The sequence below is a fragment of the Saccopteryx leptura genome, chromosome 4, assembly GCF_036850995.1.
Source record: "Saccopteryx leptura isolate mSacLep1 chromosome 4, mSacLep1_pri_phased_curated, whole genome shotgun sequence".
NCBI classification, from domain to species: Eukaryota; Metazoa; Chordata; class Mammalia; order Chiroptera; family Emballonuridae; genus Saccopteryx; species Saccopteryx leptura.
In genome coordinates this window covers 107,897,014-107,909,770 of record NC_089506.1, presented here as the reverse complement: position 1 = coordinate 107,909,770, position 12,757 = coordinate 107,897,014, and the positions used below count along the sequence as shown (strand labels likewise).

The window sequence follows — 12,757 nt, the reverse complement described above, 5'->3', positions numbered from 1 at the left end:
GAGTCTCAGGTGGCATCCTGGACCCTGTGCCATCCTTACCAACATGCCCACAGCAGAGTCTCAGGCGGCATCCCGGTCCCTGTGCCATCCTTACCAACATGCCCACAGCAGAGTCTCAGGCGGCATCCCGGTCCCTGTACCATCCTTACCAACATGCCCACAGCAGAGTCTCAGGCGGCATCCCGGTCCCTGTGCCATCCTTACCAACATGCCCACAGCAGAGTCTCAGGCGGCATCCTGGTCCCTGTGCCATCCTTACCAACATGCCCACAGCAGAGTCTCAGGCGGCATCCTAGTGTCTGTGCCATCCTTACCAACATGCCCACAGCAGAGTCTCAGGCAGCATCCTGGTCCCTGTGCCATCCTTACCAACATGCCCACAGCAGAGTCTCAGGCGGCATCCTGGTCCCTGTGCCATCCTTACCAACATGCCCACAGCAGAGTCTCAGGAGGCATCCCGGTCCCTGTGCCATCCTTACCAACATGCCCACAGCAGAGTCTCAGGCGGCATCCTGGTCCCTGTGCCATCCTTACCAACATGCCCGCAGCAGAGTCTCAGGCGGCATCCTGGTCCCTGTGCCATCCTTACCAACATGCCCACAGCAGTCTCAGGCAGCATCCTGGTCCCTGTGCCATCCTTACCAACATGCCCGCAGCAGAGTCTCAGGCGGCATCCTGGTCCCTGTGCCATCCTTACCAACATGCCCACAGCAGAGTCTCAGGCGGCATCCTGGTCCCTGTGCCATCCTTACCAACATGCCCGCAGCAGAGTCTCAGGCGGCATCCTGGTCCCTGTGCCATCCTTACCAACATGCCCACAGCAGTCTCAGGCAGCATCCTGGTCCCTGTGCCATCCTTACCAACATGCCCGCAGCAGAGTCTCAGGCAGCATCCTATCACAAACACATGAACAGTTCTGCAGAGGAAAATCTAAGCTCTCATACTAAGTAGGATAAATGAAGATGATAAATAATCATTTTAGGCAACATCTATTATATATTTGCTGTAAACTGTTACTTATCATAGGTCCTAAGACATATTTGGAAAAAGAAACACACATATAAACACAATATTATTCCATGCAAAAGGAGCTAATAAGAAGTTCAGTAAAGTGGGTGGCTCACACATTTCACAGTAAGTTCAGTGGGGTCCCTGAATGATACCATTAGTCAAAAATAATATGATCTTTACTGAGGATAGCTGTCAATTTAAATGGAAAATTAAAAGAAGAGAACTTGATTCAGTCATAAATTCTTACACAAAAAACCCAGTAAGGCACTGAGGTTCTGATTTTAGTATATGTGCTGCCGGAGCGAGCACACCGAGGTTCCTACACCGTCATCAATGCCACCGACCAGCCAGAGTCAGGGCCCTGCACACCGTCATCAATGCCACCGACCAGCCCGAGTCAGGGCCCTGCACACCGTCATCAATGCCACCGACCAGCCAGAGTCAGGGCCCTGCCCACCGTCATCAATGCCACCGACCAGCCAGAGTCAGAGCCCTGCACACCGTCATCAATGCCACCGACCAGCCAGAGTCAGGGCCCTGCACACCGTCATCAATGCCACCGACCAGCCAGAGTCAGGGCCCTGCACACCGTCATCAATGCCACCGACCAGCCAGAGTCAGGGCAGCCCCACAGGGAACCCGGGCTCTGCAGGAGCAGTTAGCCCCTGCAGGTACTGCTTCCCCTTGTGTCTGGTTGCTGCAACCCGACAGGGAGCCCCGACCACCGTCAGCCTGGACTCACAGTACCCCATTCCCTCTCCTGGACTCACAGTACCCCATTCCCTCTCCTGCCCTGCCCAGGGTCTTCCCCCTGCTGCTGAGAGGGAAACCCAGTCTTTAGAGACTGAGCGGAAGAATCTGGGGAAAGCCCAGCAGCTACGAGAACCAACAGGACTTCCAATGTCCTTCGTCAAATGGCCCAAATGTCTTTACTCCCCTTGGTTTGTTTCCATTAAATTCAGTCAATCAGATGTTTTTTCTTCACAAGTGACTTCTTCAGAACAGGCAAACACATCTTGAATGATTTTAATGAGTTTAACATAACTGTTTTTCTACTGATATAAGGCTAGCCACATCGGAGTTCAACTTTCACTGCAATAAGCATGTATTAAACACCTGTTTATGTGCCAGGCCTACTAAGTGGACCAAATAAACACAGATAGCTTCGTGGCAGCACAGGTTGGCTTTTGCCACCAAATCAGCTTCCCCAGTCTGGAGGGGAGGGGAGAGATAAAGGGGGGAGGGCATCAGAGAAAAAAAGCCCTTGAACAAGCAATGACAGAAATGATAAATGTCATGGGAAACAAACTAGGGATGTTGTGCCAGCTCACGGCAAGGCAATTTAACTAGTCTGGGCTGAGAAAGGGTAACCCAAGTGGAGACTTGGGAGACAGGTTCCTGTTAACCAGGTTAAGATGGGATGAGGGTGCCCCAGGCTCCAGCCCAGAGCCGCTGTGGGGTGGGCAGTCTGGCCAAAGAGGACCCTGTGGACTCTCAACCTCCTGCCAAGTGAGGGCATCGGCGGGCTTTAGGCCTCCGCTGACCTGGATTTTAGCCCCTCTGGCTGCAGAGAGAGAATGAAGAGGAAGTGGGGGACCAACTAGGAATCCGCTGCAAGAATGCAAGTAGGGGAAGAGGGAGGTTCAAAGCAACTGGTGTCGGTGAAAGTGGGGAGACGTGGAGAGGCTCAAACATTAGGAATTGAGGAGACAACATCCACAAGACAATAGTGGATTATTTGTAGGAAGGAGGTGAAGAAGAGGAAGCCTCCGGGGTTTTTGCTTTGAACCATGGATGGGTTATAGAGTCCTGTACTGAGGAACAAGGTTAGGGGTTAGGATGATGAGTCCAATCCCAGGTATGGTGCTTCAGGGACATCTGAGGGGTGACAGCTATCCAGAGGCACCTGAGTGTAGGGGAGAGATGCCAATCTGGAGCCACCAGCATCAGGCCAGTGATCACCACGCATGAAGAGTAAAAATGCAGACAGATGCTTTGCTATAAGATGCAGAAGTCTGACAATTAGATGAGACAAGGCGGTGGGCCTGGCAGGCAAAGGAGACCGCGAAGGACAGGAGACAAAGGAGTCCGCGAAGGACAGGAGACAAAGGAGTCCGCGAAGGACGGCAGACAAAGGAGTCCGCGAAGGACAGGAGACAAAGGAGTCCGCGAAGGACAGGAGACAAAGGAGTCCGCGAAGGACAGGAGACAAAGGAGTCCGCGAAGGACGGCAGACAAAGGAGTCCGCGAAGGACAGGAGACAAAGGAGTCCGCGAAGGACAGTAGACAGAGGAGTCCGCGGAGGAAGGGAGACAGAGGAGTCCGTGAAGGACGGCAGACAAAGGAGTCCGCGAAGGACAGCAAAGGAGACCACGAAGGACGGCAGACAAAGGAGTCCGCGAAGGACAGGAGACAGAGGAGTCCGCGAAGGACGCCGGAGGTCAGGGGTAACACGGCCAGTGTGACATCACAGACTTAAGGTCAATGAAGATGTAGACTAAAAATGTTCAGGGACTCGGGGACCTGAAGTCCTCCCTGGCTACTTTCGGGAGAGCATTTTCAGGGGAGGAGTGTGAGTGTGGAGTTCACTTTTACAGGCTGCTTCCGTCTTCATCCCCACGAAGCCACATGCCCCTGACACCCCATGCCTCCAGTTATCTTTGTAACCCCCGTGTTTCTAGCTTCAAATTCACGTACTTCTTGTCCTTAGAAAAAGTCCCTTTCCTTTGACTGTCTGCCCAGCCACTGAAAAGTGAATGTGAGATGAGGAAATGAACCCCAAACTATAGGTGACTTTTTAAAATTTTTTTAAAATTTTTTAATTTATTCATTTTAGAAAGGAGAGGGAGAGACAGAGAGAGAGAGAGAGAGAGAGAGAGAGAGGAGACAGAGAGAAGGGAGGAGGAGCTGGAAGCATCAACTCCCATATGTGCCTTGACCAGGCAAGCCCAGGGTTTCGAACTGCCAACCTCAGCATTTCCAGGTCGACGCTTTATCCACTGCGCCACCACAGGTCAGGCACTATAGGTGACTTTTTCAGGAACCTGGGCTATCTATATACGGAAGAAGAGATTGAGGGTGACTGCTGAAGAAGAACCTGGTGATGAGAGGTGATTTTGTTTTGTTTCTAGGTAAGAGAGTTCACTTCAAAGCTAATAGGAATAAGCCACTAAAGCAGGGACAGTTAGAGACAAAGGCGAGGGGATAATGATCAGCGGAAGGTTCTTGAAGTGGGCAGAGAGGCAGGGCTCCACAGGGAGCGGAGGGTTGACTTTATCCTGGAGGAATGACACTTCTTCCCCAGGGACAGCAGACTGTGAAGAGCTGGGGCCCGAGGTCTGAAGACTTACAGCACTATTGGTGCGAGGGTGAGGGAGCACGTCCCTTGTGGCTTCCAGCTTCCTGGTGGGGCAGAAGGCAGTCAACTGTGAGAGCTAACCAGGGAGCAGAGGTGAGGTCCGAGGGAAGCAAGCAGAGCAGGTGGAAAGGGCAGTTGTGGAGAACAAAAGCAGAGCTGGCCAGTGGTGCACTCAGCTGAGTGCGGAGGCGTCACCCACCCACACTGGCCCCGGTCTTACTGGGAAACACCTTCTTGTGCAGCACTGGTGCGATGAGTGGCCAGCAGTTGGCCAGATCCATGCAGAGCTGGTCTGTGACAGGCAGGTACATCAGAAAGATGACAAGACAGACTTTAGGCAGGACAGTGACTGATGGGATGGGTCACATAATCTAGGCTGCATAGAGAGGCAAATGCAAACAGCAAAGCAGCCAGTGGCTGGGTAGACAGTCAAAGGAGAAGGAACTTTTCCTAAGTATAGGAAATGGGTGAATTGAAAGCATATTACAAAGATGGCTGGAGGTGTGGGCTGTCAGGGGCATACGGCTTGGTGGGGATGAAGACAGAAGCAACCTGTAAGCGACCCAGGAAAAGGGAAAGACACACAAAGTGTGCCATGGACATCAACTGAACTGTAATAAACCCACTTCTCTGTGATTATGTATAGCATGATGAATGATCCAGAAAAATGATATTATTCATAGAAGATTAGGTTCATCTAAATTTAAAATAATAATTTTGAGTGCATAAAGGCATCAATCTGATTTTTTTTTAAATTAAATCTTAATACCAACCTATATTTCTCTGAATTAGCATGCACTCCTTCTCCTTTGTGGAAAACTGGCTTCTGCTCGAAATGCCAAAGTCAAAGCAGTATGTATTCTTCCCCATGTCAAACAAAGTGCAGTTGAACACTGTCCTCCTCTGTCCCAAGGTCAGGCTGTTTTCAGCCAGCTGAGTGGTCCTTTCCCCGGGACGTCTGGGGGCCTCCCTGAAGACAGCAATAACTCCTTGGACAAAGACGCACGGTGGGGGCAGCACCACCACCTCCACCCCAGACTCACACATGAGTTCCGGCACCATCATCAGTTTGTATCCAAATTTCTGGGCCAGGTCAATGGGTCCTATGGAGGTGATGACCGAGTCCCGCCCAAGCAACTTCAGCACCACGGTGACATAGGCTTCTGGTCCCACTGGTGCACAGCCAAACTCAACCCACTGACCTTGAGAGAGTTCTGTCCTCTTGCTGGTTCTTATCTCCAGTGGGTGTCCCTGACTTGTTCTTGCCTCAGGAAGGCTGTTGGTGAAGATGACATCCACCAAGATGTCAGGCTTGTCCCCAGGGAAGAGGCACAGAGGTTGACTGGTGAAAAGGCCCACCTGGAAGGTGCCTTCTGCTGCGTTGGATGTCCTATTCAGATCAACATGAAAGACGGGCCACTCCACCTTCAGAAAGGCACTTTTCTTCCCCCAGGGAACTGGACTGCTACTATCTGTCACCTCCTGAGTCATCGTGAACCAGTAGTCGCCAGCCTCCTTGAAGTAGAAGCATTCAAACTCGAGTGTCCCCTGGGATTGGTTGGTCAGGAGGTATTTGGTGGTCACAGTCTGATTGGTGTTAGCCTCCAGCAGCAGCACCGACACATTCCTCAGGGTCCCATTAGCACCATCAAAATACTGGAAATCCACAGATACTGTAGTGTTGCTGAGTGCTACATGTTCTGGCTCTCCCAAGAGGAGATATTCAGCTTCTCCAAGAACTGAAATGAAATGGTCAGAATGGGTTTCCCAAAAGTATATTTGAGCAGCACTATTGGAGACGTCAAAGAAAAAAAATCATTATAGACACAAGAGAGAAGTTTGAACTGAGTTAAGGATAATATAAAATGATGCTGAGTGCTGATTCTGGGAGCTGGGCACTGTACTGTTTCCATTTTAAAGTGGTCCTTCTCTTTTATCTTCATCTTTTATGGTTAGGTTTAAATTACGTAGTAATAAATATGGCCTTAGCCAGTGACACAGTGGATAGAGTGTTGGCCTGGCATATGAATGTCCCAGGTTTGCATCCTGGTCAGGGCACACAGGAGAAGCAATCATCTGCTTCTCCCCTGTCCCTTTCCCCTTTCTCTCCCTCTCCCACAGCCAGTTGCTTAATTGGTTCTAGCATGGCCCCAAGCACTGAGGATAGCTCTGTTGGAGCACATAAGTCTCAGGCACTAAAAATAGGTCAGTACTTGAGCATCAGCACCTGATGGGGTTGCTGGGTGGATCCCTACTGGGGTGCATGCAGGAGCTTGCCTCACTGTCTCCCCTTCTCTTACCTAAAAAATAATAATAGTAAAAATAGTGATAAGTACTCTGAATATATCTGACCCTGGTCAATTAGCTCAGTTAATTAGAGTATTGTCCTGCAACACCAAGGTTGCGGGTTCAATCCCTGGTCGGAGCATTTATGGGAAGTGACGAATAAACACACAACTAAGTAGAACAGCAAAATCAATGCCTCTCTATCTCTCTCTCAATCAATAAAATTTTTTAAAATAATTACAAAAATACTTTGAATATATTTGCAATGAAAATCTGTAAAGCAAGAGTAACAATTTACAATTCAAGATTTTAATCATATTCTAGTGTTTAGGTATTTGAAGGAAATGAATTTACAGTGAAGTAAGAGAAACCCTGGTTCAAATGATATGATGTAAACTGTTCTAGATAACTTAAAATTTAAGACCCTAAATATACATCAAATTTATTATTTTCTGATATTCAAGACAAGTATTTGGCTGGGCATTTTCACCATAAAGGAAACCAGTGCCCTTCGTTTATACGAGGCAGAAATTGTTGGACAAAGAAGAAATGTTGACATTGTTTTCCACGGGTCCTCCAAGGTATAGCATGAAACTTGTGCAACAGCTGAGCTTGTCTTTGGCAATTTTAATGAACAGCAACTGCTATTGACCCAGATAAAATAGATGACTCCTAGCCCACAAGTATCACTCTGTTAGGATCAATCACATCTTTTTAAAAAGAGACCTATCAGAGAAGCAGACGGGAAGGACATAAAAAACACAGACACAGAATCTTTGTTTCTATTTTGAATCCTATCCAAATACATATCAAAGGAGACAGAATTTGGCAATGCAACAGTCAGCTGGCCCATGGCTAGGGTAAGAAACAATTCTAGATTTCAGGGACTGCAGTGCCCTTTTGGTTTAAAAACCATGTGTAAGTATAAATTCATTTGTCTTACTGTATATACCTCATACACACATAGTATCTACATACCATATATGTGTCCAAAAGGCCTCAGTGTGTTGTCTGGGCCCTTACATATATTCAATCAATGATGATTAAAATCAGCACATGACTATATTGGCATGTAGAAATTTGGGGGTTTTCTTTTAATTAACTCTGCACTTCCGTTTCTTATTTGAGGTTAAATAAAAGATATAAAACTTGAATAGTACTGAATGCTTGAACACCACTTACTTGAAAACTCTAGAAAGATACAGCTCTTTTTTTTTTTTTAATTTATTTAGTCAAAACACAAGTGGAGGGATACTTCCTTTCGGATGGAGACAATTCAAGGTGAAGGTTGAAAATGGTGGCTGATTCTGGTGCAGCTTGTGTGCTGGTTCAGAGCTGACCTGGTACCTTTTGGTGAATAGGTGGCTAAAGAGCCTCCAGTGCTCAATAGATTAAGATTAAGAGGCGTTCACCACTTAGTTAACTAATAAAAGCCTGTTGTCAATAACAGGGATTGTCAATGAGTCAGATCAGATTCTGATTTGATGGGCAGCTGGCCAATCAATGAAAGAGACACACATGCCCAGTTGGAAATGGAGAAAAAAAATTCAATGGGTTCTAGCATAGTTTACTAACTTACTACTATACTCTACAACTCTTGTATTTACAGACAAGAATACCATGTCATTTAGAAAAGTACCATTTGATTGTGCACCATACTGACTGCTACAGTATAGTTTTCTCTATTCTTTAATGTCTTCTCTCAATAGAAACATGTTCCTTAAAAAAATAACAACTAATTGGTAATGGTATATTTTGACCAACACCAAATGGAGAAGGGGAAATAAAAACCAGATCTATGACGATACCACCTCTTTCATCAGTAGCCTACGCACTCAAATTTTATGCTTCATGCTAAATTTTATGCTCATTCAATTTTTATTTTTATATTCCAATATGATATTCTGTGCTCAACAATGACAAACATTCTTGTAGACTTTATTTATATGAAAGATTCTGATTTCTTTGTTTACCTCTGTGAAACCAAGGACACTTTTATAATTGTTTTCTGTGAGGTTGTTACATGCAGAGCAATTTGTTGTTAAGTAAGGATAAATGACTTTAAAAGAACGGGGTCCCAGATTGGTTTTCTGTGAACCGAGTATCTTCTTGTTTAAACAAACTTCTTTAAAAAGAAAGGAGCAAGGAAGGAGAGTCACTGGACAAAATGACCAGTACACGCTCTAGTCCATCTAGCTGGCCGTGCCACCGATATTCGCACGCCAGGGTTCTCTCTCTCTTGAATCATAATTTCTCCATCAAATGAAAACAGTTTCTATTCTCGTATTATCAACTCCTTAGATGTTTATGAAACATTTAGAAATCATCAAAACTAGTATTATATTATTGAATCTATTGGTTTAGTAGTTGTGTGTCTGAGAAATGAACTCAATATTTAGTTGAAACAAACTGAATGATGAAAATTAACACTAACACCTAACTGTAAGCTTAACCATTCAAGGTATTTCAAACACTTGATTTTATTTTACCATCACAACAACTCTGTGAAGTCTACTGCTGAGGCTGAAAGGGATTTAAAATTTTATTGACAAGGATTGTCATAAAATCCTTGGATTGTCCAAGGATTGTCATAACTGACAAGGATTGAAATTCAAATTGGTTCCCAAGATATTCTAGCAACAAAACTCTCCTGTCAATTGAAATCTTATGTCAAACCTCAATATATAAAGCATCGCTTCATGTGTGTGTAACAGGCTTGTCTCCAATTTGTTCAATTGAAAGTGAGTTGTTCTTTATCTTTTTAAAGACTTAAAAATATATTTATAGTGAAATTTGAATCAATAATGAAGAAACTTAAGAGAAGCCAGGGTTACAAGGATCATAGTTTAAAAGGTACTGCACTATAATCTCTGCCCTGGCTCCTTCACGTGGGGTCATCAATATCAATGCGTTTATAAACTTCACAGTTATGGTTCTTCCCTGAGTCCTATAGCATTAAGTCCACTCACGATACTCACCACAGTCACAGAGCACCACCAGCAGTAGATTTGAAAAGTCTTTCAACATTCGTTTCATTCTGATCAGCAAAATCCCAGGTCTTTGGTCTCCTCATGTCCTTTCTCACATCTAAACTGTGAACTTTTTCTTTCAAAAACACCTGAAATTAGAACCTCAGAAAAGTGATGTGATTCTTAAGAGTAATCATGAAATGACAAAATCCATTTTGAGAGGTCAAACTTCCTAGGTGATATTCAACACAGAAAGGACACGAATTTTAATTTTCACTGGGGAAATGATCTGTTATTACAGACTTCCCTTTTGTTCTACCGTTAAGAACACACAGTATGCCCAAGACCAAGATTATCTTTGCAAAACATCTTTGTAGCACATCCTGAAGTGGAGAATTTGTTATTTGCTTAACATCATCACAGCTAATAGCCAGTCTTGATAATACGTCTTCATATACTTATCTGCCTGGCATTTTACCCTGATTTACTAAATTCTAGTAAATTTACTAAATTGTTGTCAAACTTTTATTTTGCATTGTGCTGTGAAGACAGTCTGCCTTGCTTCCACAAATGGATGTACTATCTTCCTGCACAGGCAGTGTGTTCTCTGAATTGCTTAATTTCTTAATGCTTAGGAAATAAACCAAAACTATCAAACCTCTTAAAAAGACACCTAGAGTACTGCAATTAACTGTGAACTCCACATGGCCCTGACTTCCCTCGCATGGGGCACTCTAGAGAGAAAACAAAGAAATAACAATTATCATCATTTGTCAGTCTTCTAATACTTGTTGCTGCTGGTGTGCATCAGGAGATGATGACCTCATACAGCATTCTTTCCAGACCACCTAGGAGGGCAGGAGAGACTGAGTTGGTCTGTGCTTCAGAATGATTTGTGGGAGGAGGCACTCACTTTGAAATAAACAACTGTTAGACTAATAAGATTCAGGGCATTTAAGTGCCCGGTTTCCTTCAAACTAGAGTCTAGTAAGCAGTGGACTACTAAACATAACCAAATATACATCCTTGTAGTGTATACACCCCAAATATCCAATTAATAATTTTAATAAATACATTTTATTCCAAATATGAAAATGCTATGTCTATTCAAAGAAGACAAAAATAATGGAATTAAAAGGACTGATTGGAATAATAAAAAATTCAATGGAAAGAAAACTGATATGCCACTCTGAGCGTTCTTTTGGTAGGAGTCATTAAACAAAGGAAATACTGTACTTCCTGAAAGGGAACAGAGATTTATTATGCAGATGATTAGGACTCCCTTCCCCAACAAAATAGAAAATTCAACTTTGCTGGAATTAGCTACAGATTTGACCTAAATCCTTTTTTTTGAACATGGACTAGGAAACTTGGCCAAAGACAGTAGGTGAACATCATGTATCTTGCCAGCAAGCATGGGGCTTCGGGAAATGACGCTTCCTTTAGGTCAGCAATACTCAGTCACCCAGGCAAGGAGACACACGCCATCCCTAGCTCCCCAAGTAGAACTGGCTTTTCCCAAATTGTTTGCTTCCCCATGATAACTATATTTTAAAGAAGTACCTAATTACAAGTGATTTTGTGATTATGATAGATTTTTTCCTCAAGAAAATGACCAGTTAAAACCTAGTGTAATAATCTATATTTAGAACTGCATAGAAATGAAATGATAAAATAAATCAGCCTACCTGAAATCATAATATGGATGTTTTAAATATTCTCAAGCTTTTGAAAATAAATGCTGATTTTTACTAGTTCAACCACTAATTTGAAGACTTTAACAGAGCTTCCCAAAACAGAATGAATTGCTGGGTAGAAAGCACTACATTAAAAAAAAAGAGCATTTTTTTTGTTTTGTTTTGTTTTTTGTAATCTTGCTTGCTTAATTTATCCCTACGTGTTACTCCTAATACAATTCCTGCTACTTAAGTGTTTGACTTGAGAATCGTTTCTGAGAAAATAAGAACTCAGGTATATTTTATATACATTTAAAAATATTTCTATATAGTGTTTACAGACAAATTCTAACTGTATCAACTACAGGGTAGGCAGAGGTTGTAAATATTCTCAGTGGTTCAGATCCATGATTTTGGTGCAACTAGCTAAGATAAATCCCTACAGTGTCTTGATAGCTGCAGAAAAACACAATGCATTACACTGAAGGCCATGGAACCAATGCCTTACTAAAGAATAAAAGTGAAAAGAAAAAGAAGCAAAGTGATTTTGTCCCTTCTGACAAACCTGCACCATGTTGGTACACAGCTAATAATATTTATTAGGAGGCAATCTCCAGTTCCAAAGCAGCTGGTGTAAACTGTATTTACACAGGGTGGAACAAAAGTAGGTTTAGAGTTGTGAGTATGTGAAACAGAGTTTATTCTTGTATTATTTTCCGTACAATCAACTGTAAACCTACTTTTGCCCCCACTCTGTGTATGCAGTCCGGTGGATTCTGCCCTGGTCCCACTGGATGGCTGTAGCTTCCCTGGGAAACTGGGCACTCCCGACATCCACTCAGCTTTCCAAAGGCCTGCAGTCAAGGTCATGTTCTGAACTCTGGTCCTACCAGAGTCATCAAAATGCTTATAGCTCATAGCTCATACTCTTTATATCCCATAAAATAATTCTTTGGGTGGGGAGAGGGAGCAAACTTGTTCTGAAACGCTTAGTATACTAAAATGCTATCTTCAAGGGTCCCAACTATTCGGACTTACCAGCCACACCTGCAAGCAGGGACAGAGGTTCAGGTTAAATTCGGGACTTGGAGATACCGGGATGCACACATTTAGAGCGTGCCTCCTGCGGGTGGAGGAGGCTGAGCACCAGGTAGTGAGGGAAGGCGACTGAATGCGTCGAGGAACTGGCACGTCTCCCTGTGCTTTCAGGCTGCGGAGAGGGTGGGGCGACAAGGTCAGGGAAGCCCCCGCGGCACAGGAGCGCCGCCGGGTCGCGTAAGGCTCTTCTTACCTATCGGGACTGGCGGCAGCAGCGGCCCGAGCCGGGCGAGCGCGGTGCTGAGAAGAGCGACCGGCGAGAACGCGGCGCCCGCGAGCCAGCGCGCCTGGCAACCCACGTCTGGGACTGCGCGCCTGGCCGGCTGCGCTCGCCACCGCGGCCCCACCCGACCCACCCC

At 44.9% G+C, this 12,757-nt stretch overlaps 1 protein-coding gene across 6 annotated transcripts in view; it reads right to left on the bottom strand.

Annotated features, from left to right (window-relative positions):
* THSD1 (thrombospondin type 1 domain containing 1) overlaps positions 1 to 12,757 on the bottom strand; it is a 49,212-nt gene extending 36,455 nt beyond the window's left edge. For 2 of the 6 annotated variants that reach the window (XM_066380956.1, XM_066380961.1), the window contains exons 1-4: positions 12,592 to 12,757; positions 12,339 to 12,510; positions 9,634 to 9,773; positions 5,143 to 6,108 (exon numbers count right to left, since the gene is read on the bottom strand). In XM_066380956.1, coding sequence (XP_066237053.1) covers positions 5,143 to 6,108; positions 9,634 to 9,691 — 1,024 coding nt within the window. In that variant the 5' untranslated portion in view covers positions 9,692 to 9,773; positions 12,339 to 12,510; positions 12,592 to 12,757. Of the gene's footprint in view, positions 1 to 5,142; positions 6,109 to 9,633; positions 9,787 to 10,297; positions 10,354 to 12,040; positions 12,124 to 12,338; positions 12,511 to 12,591 lie in introns of those variants that run through there. The other 4 variants (XM_066380957.1, XM_066380959.1, XM_066380960.1 and 1 more) reach the window with 4 other exon arrangements.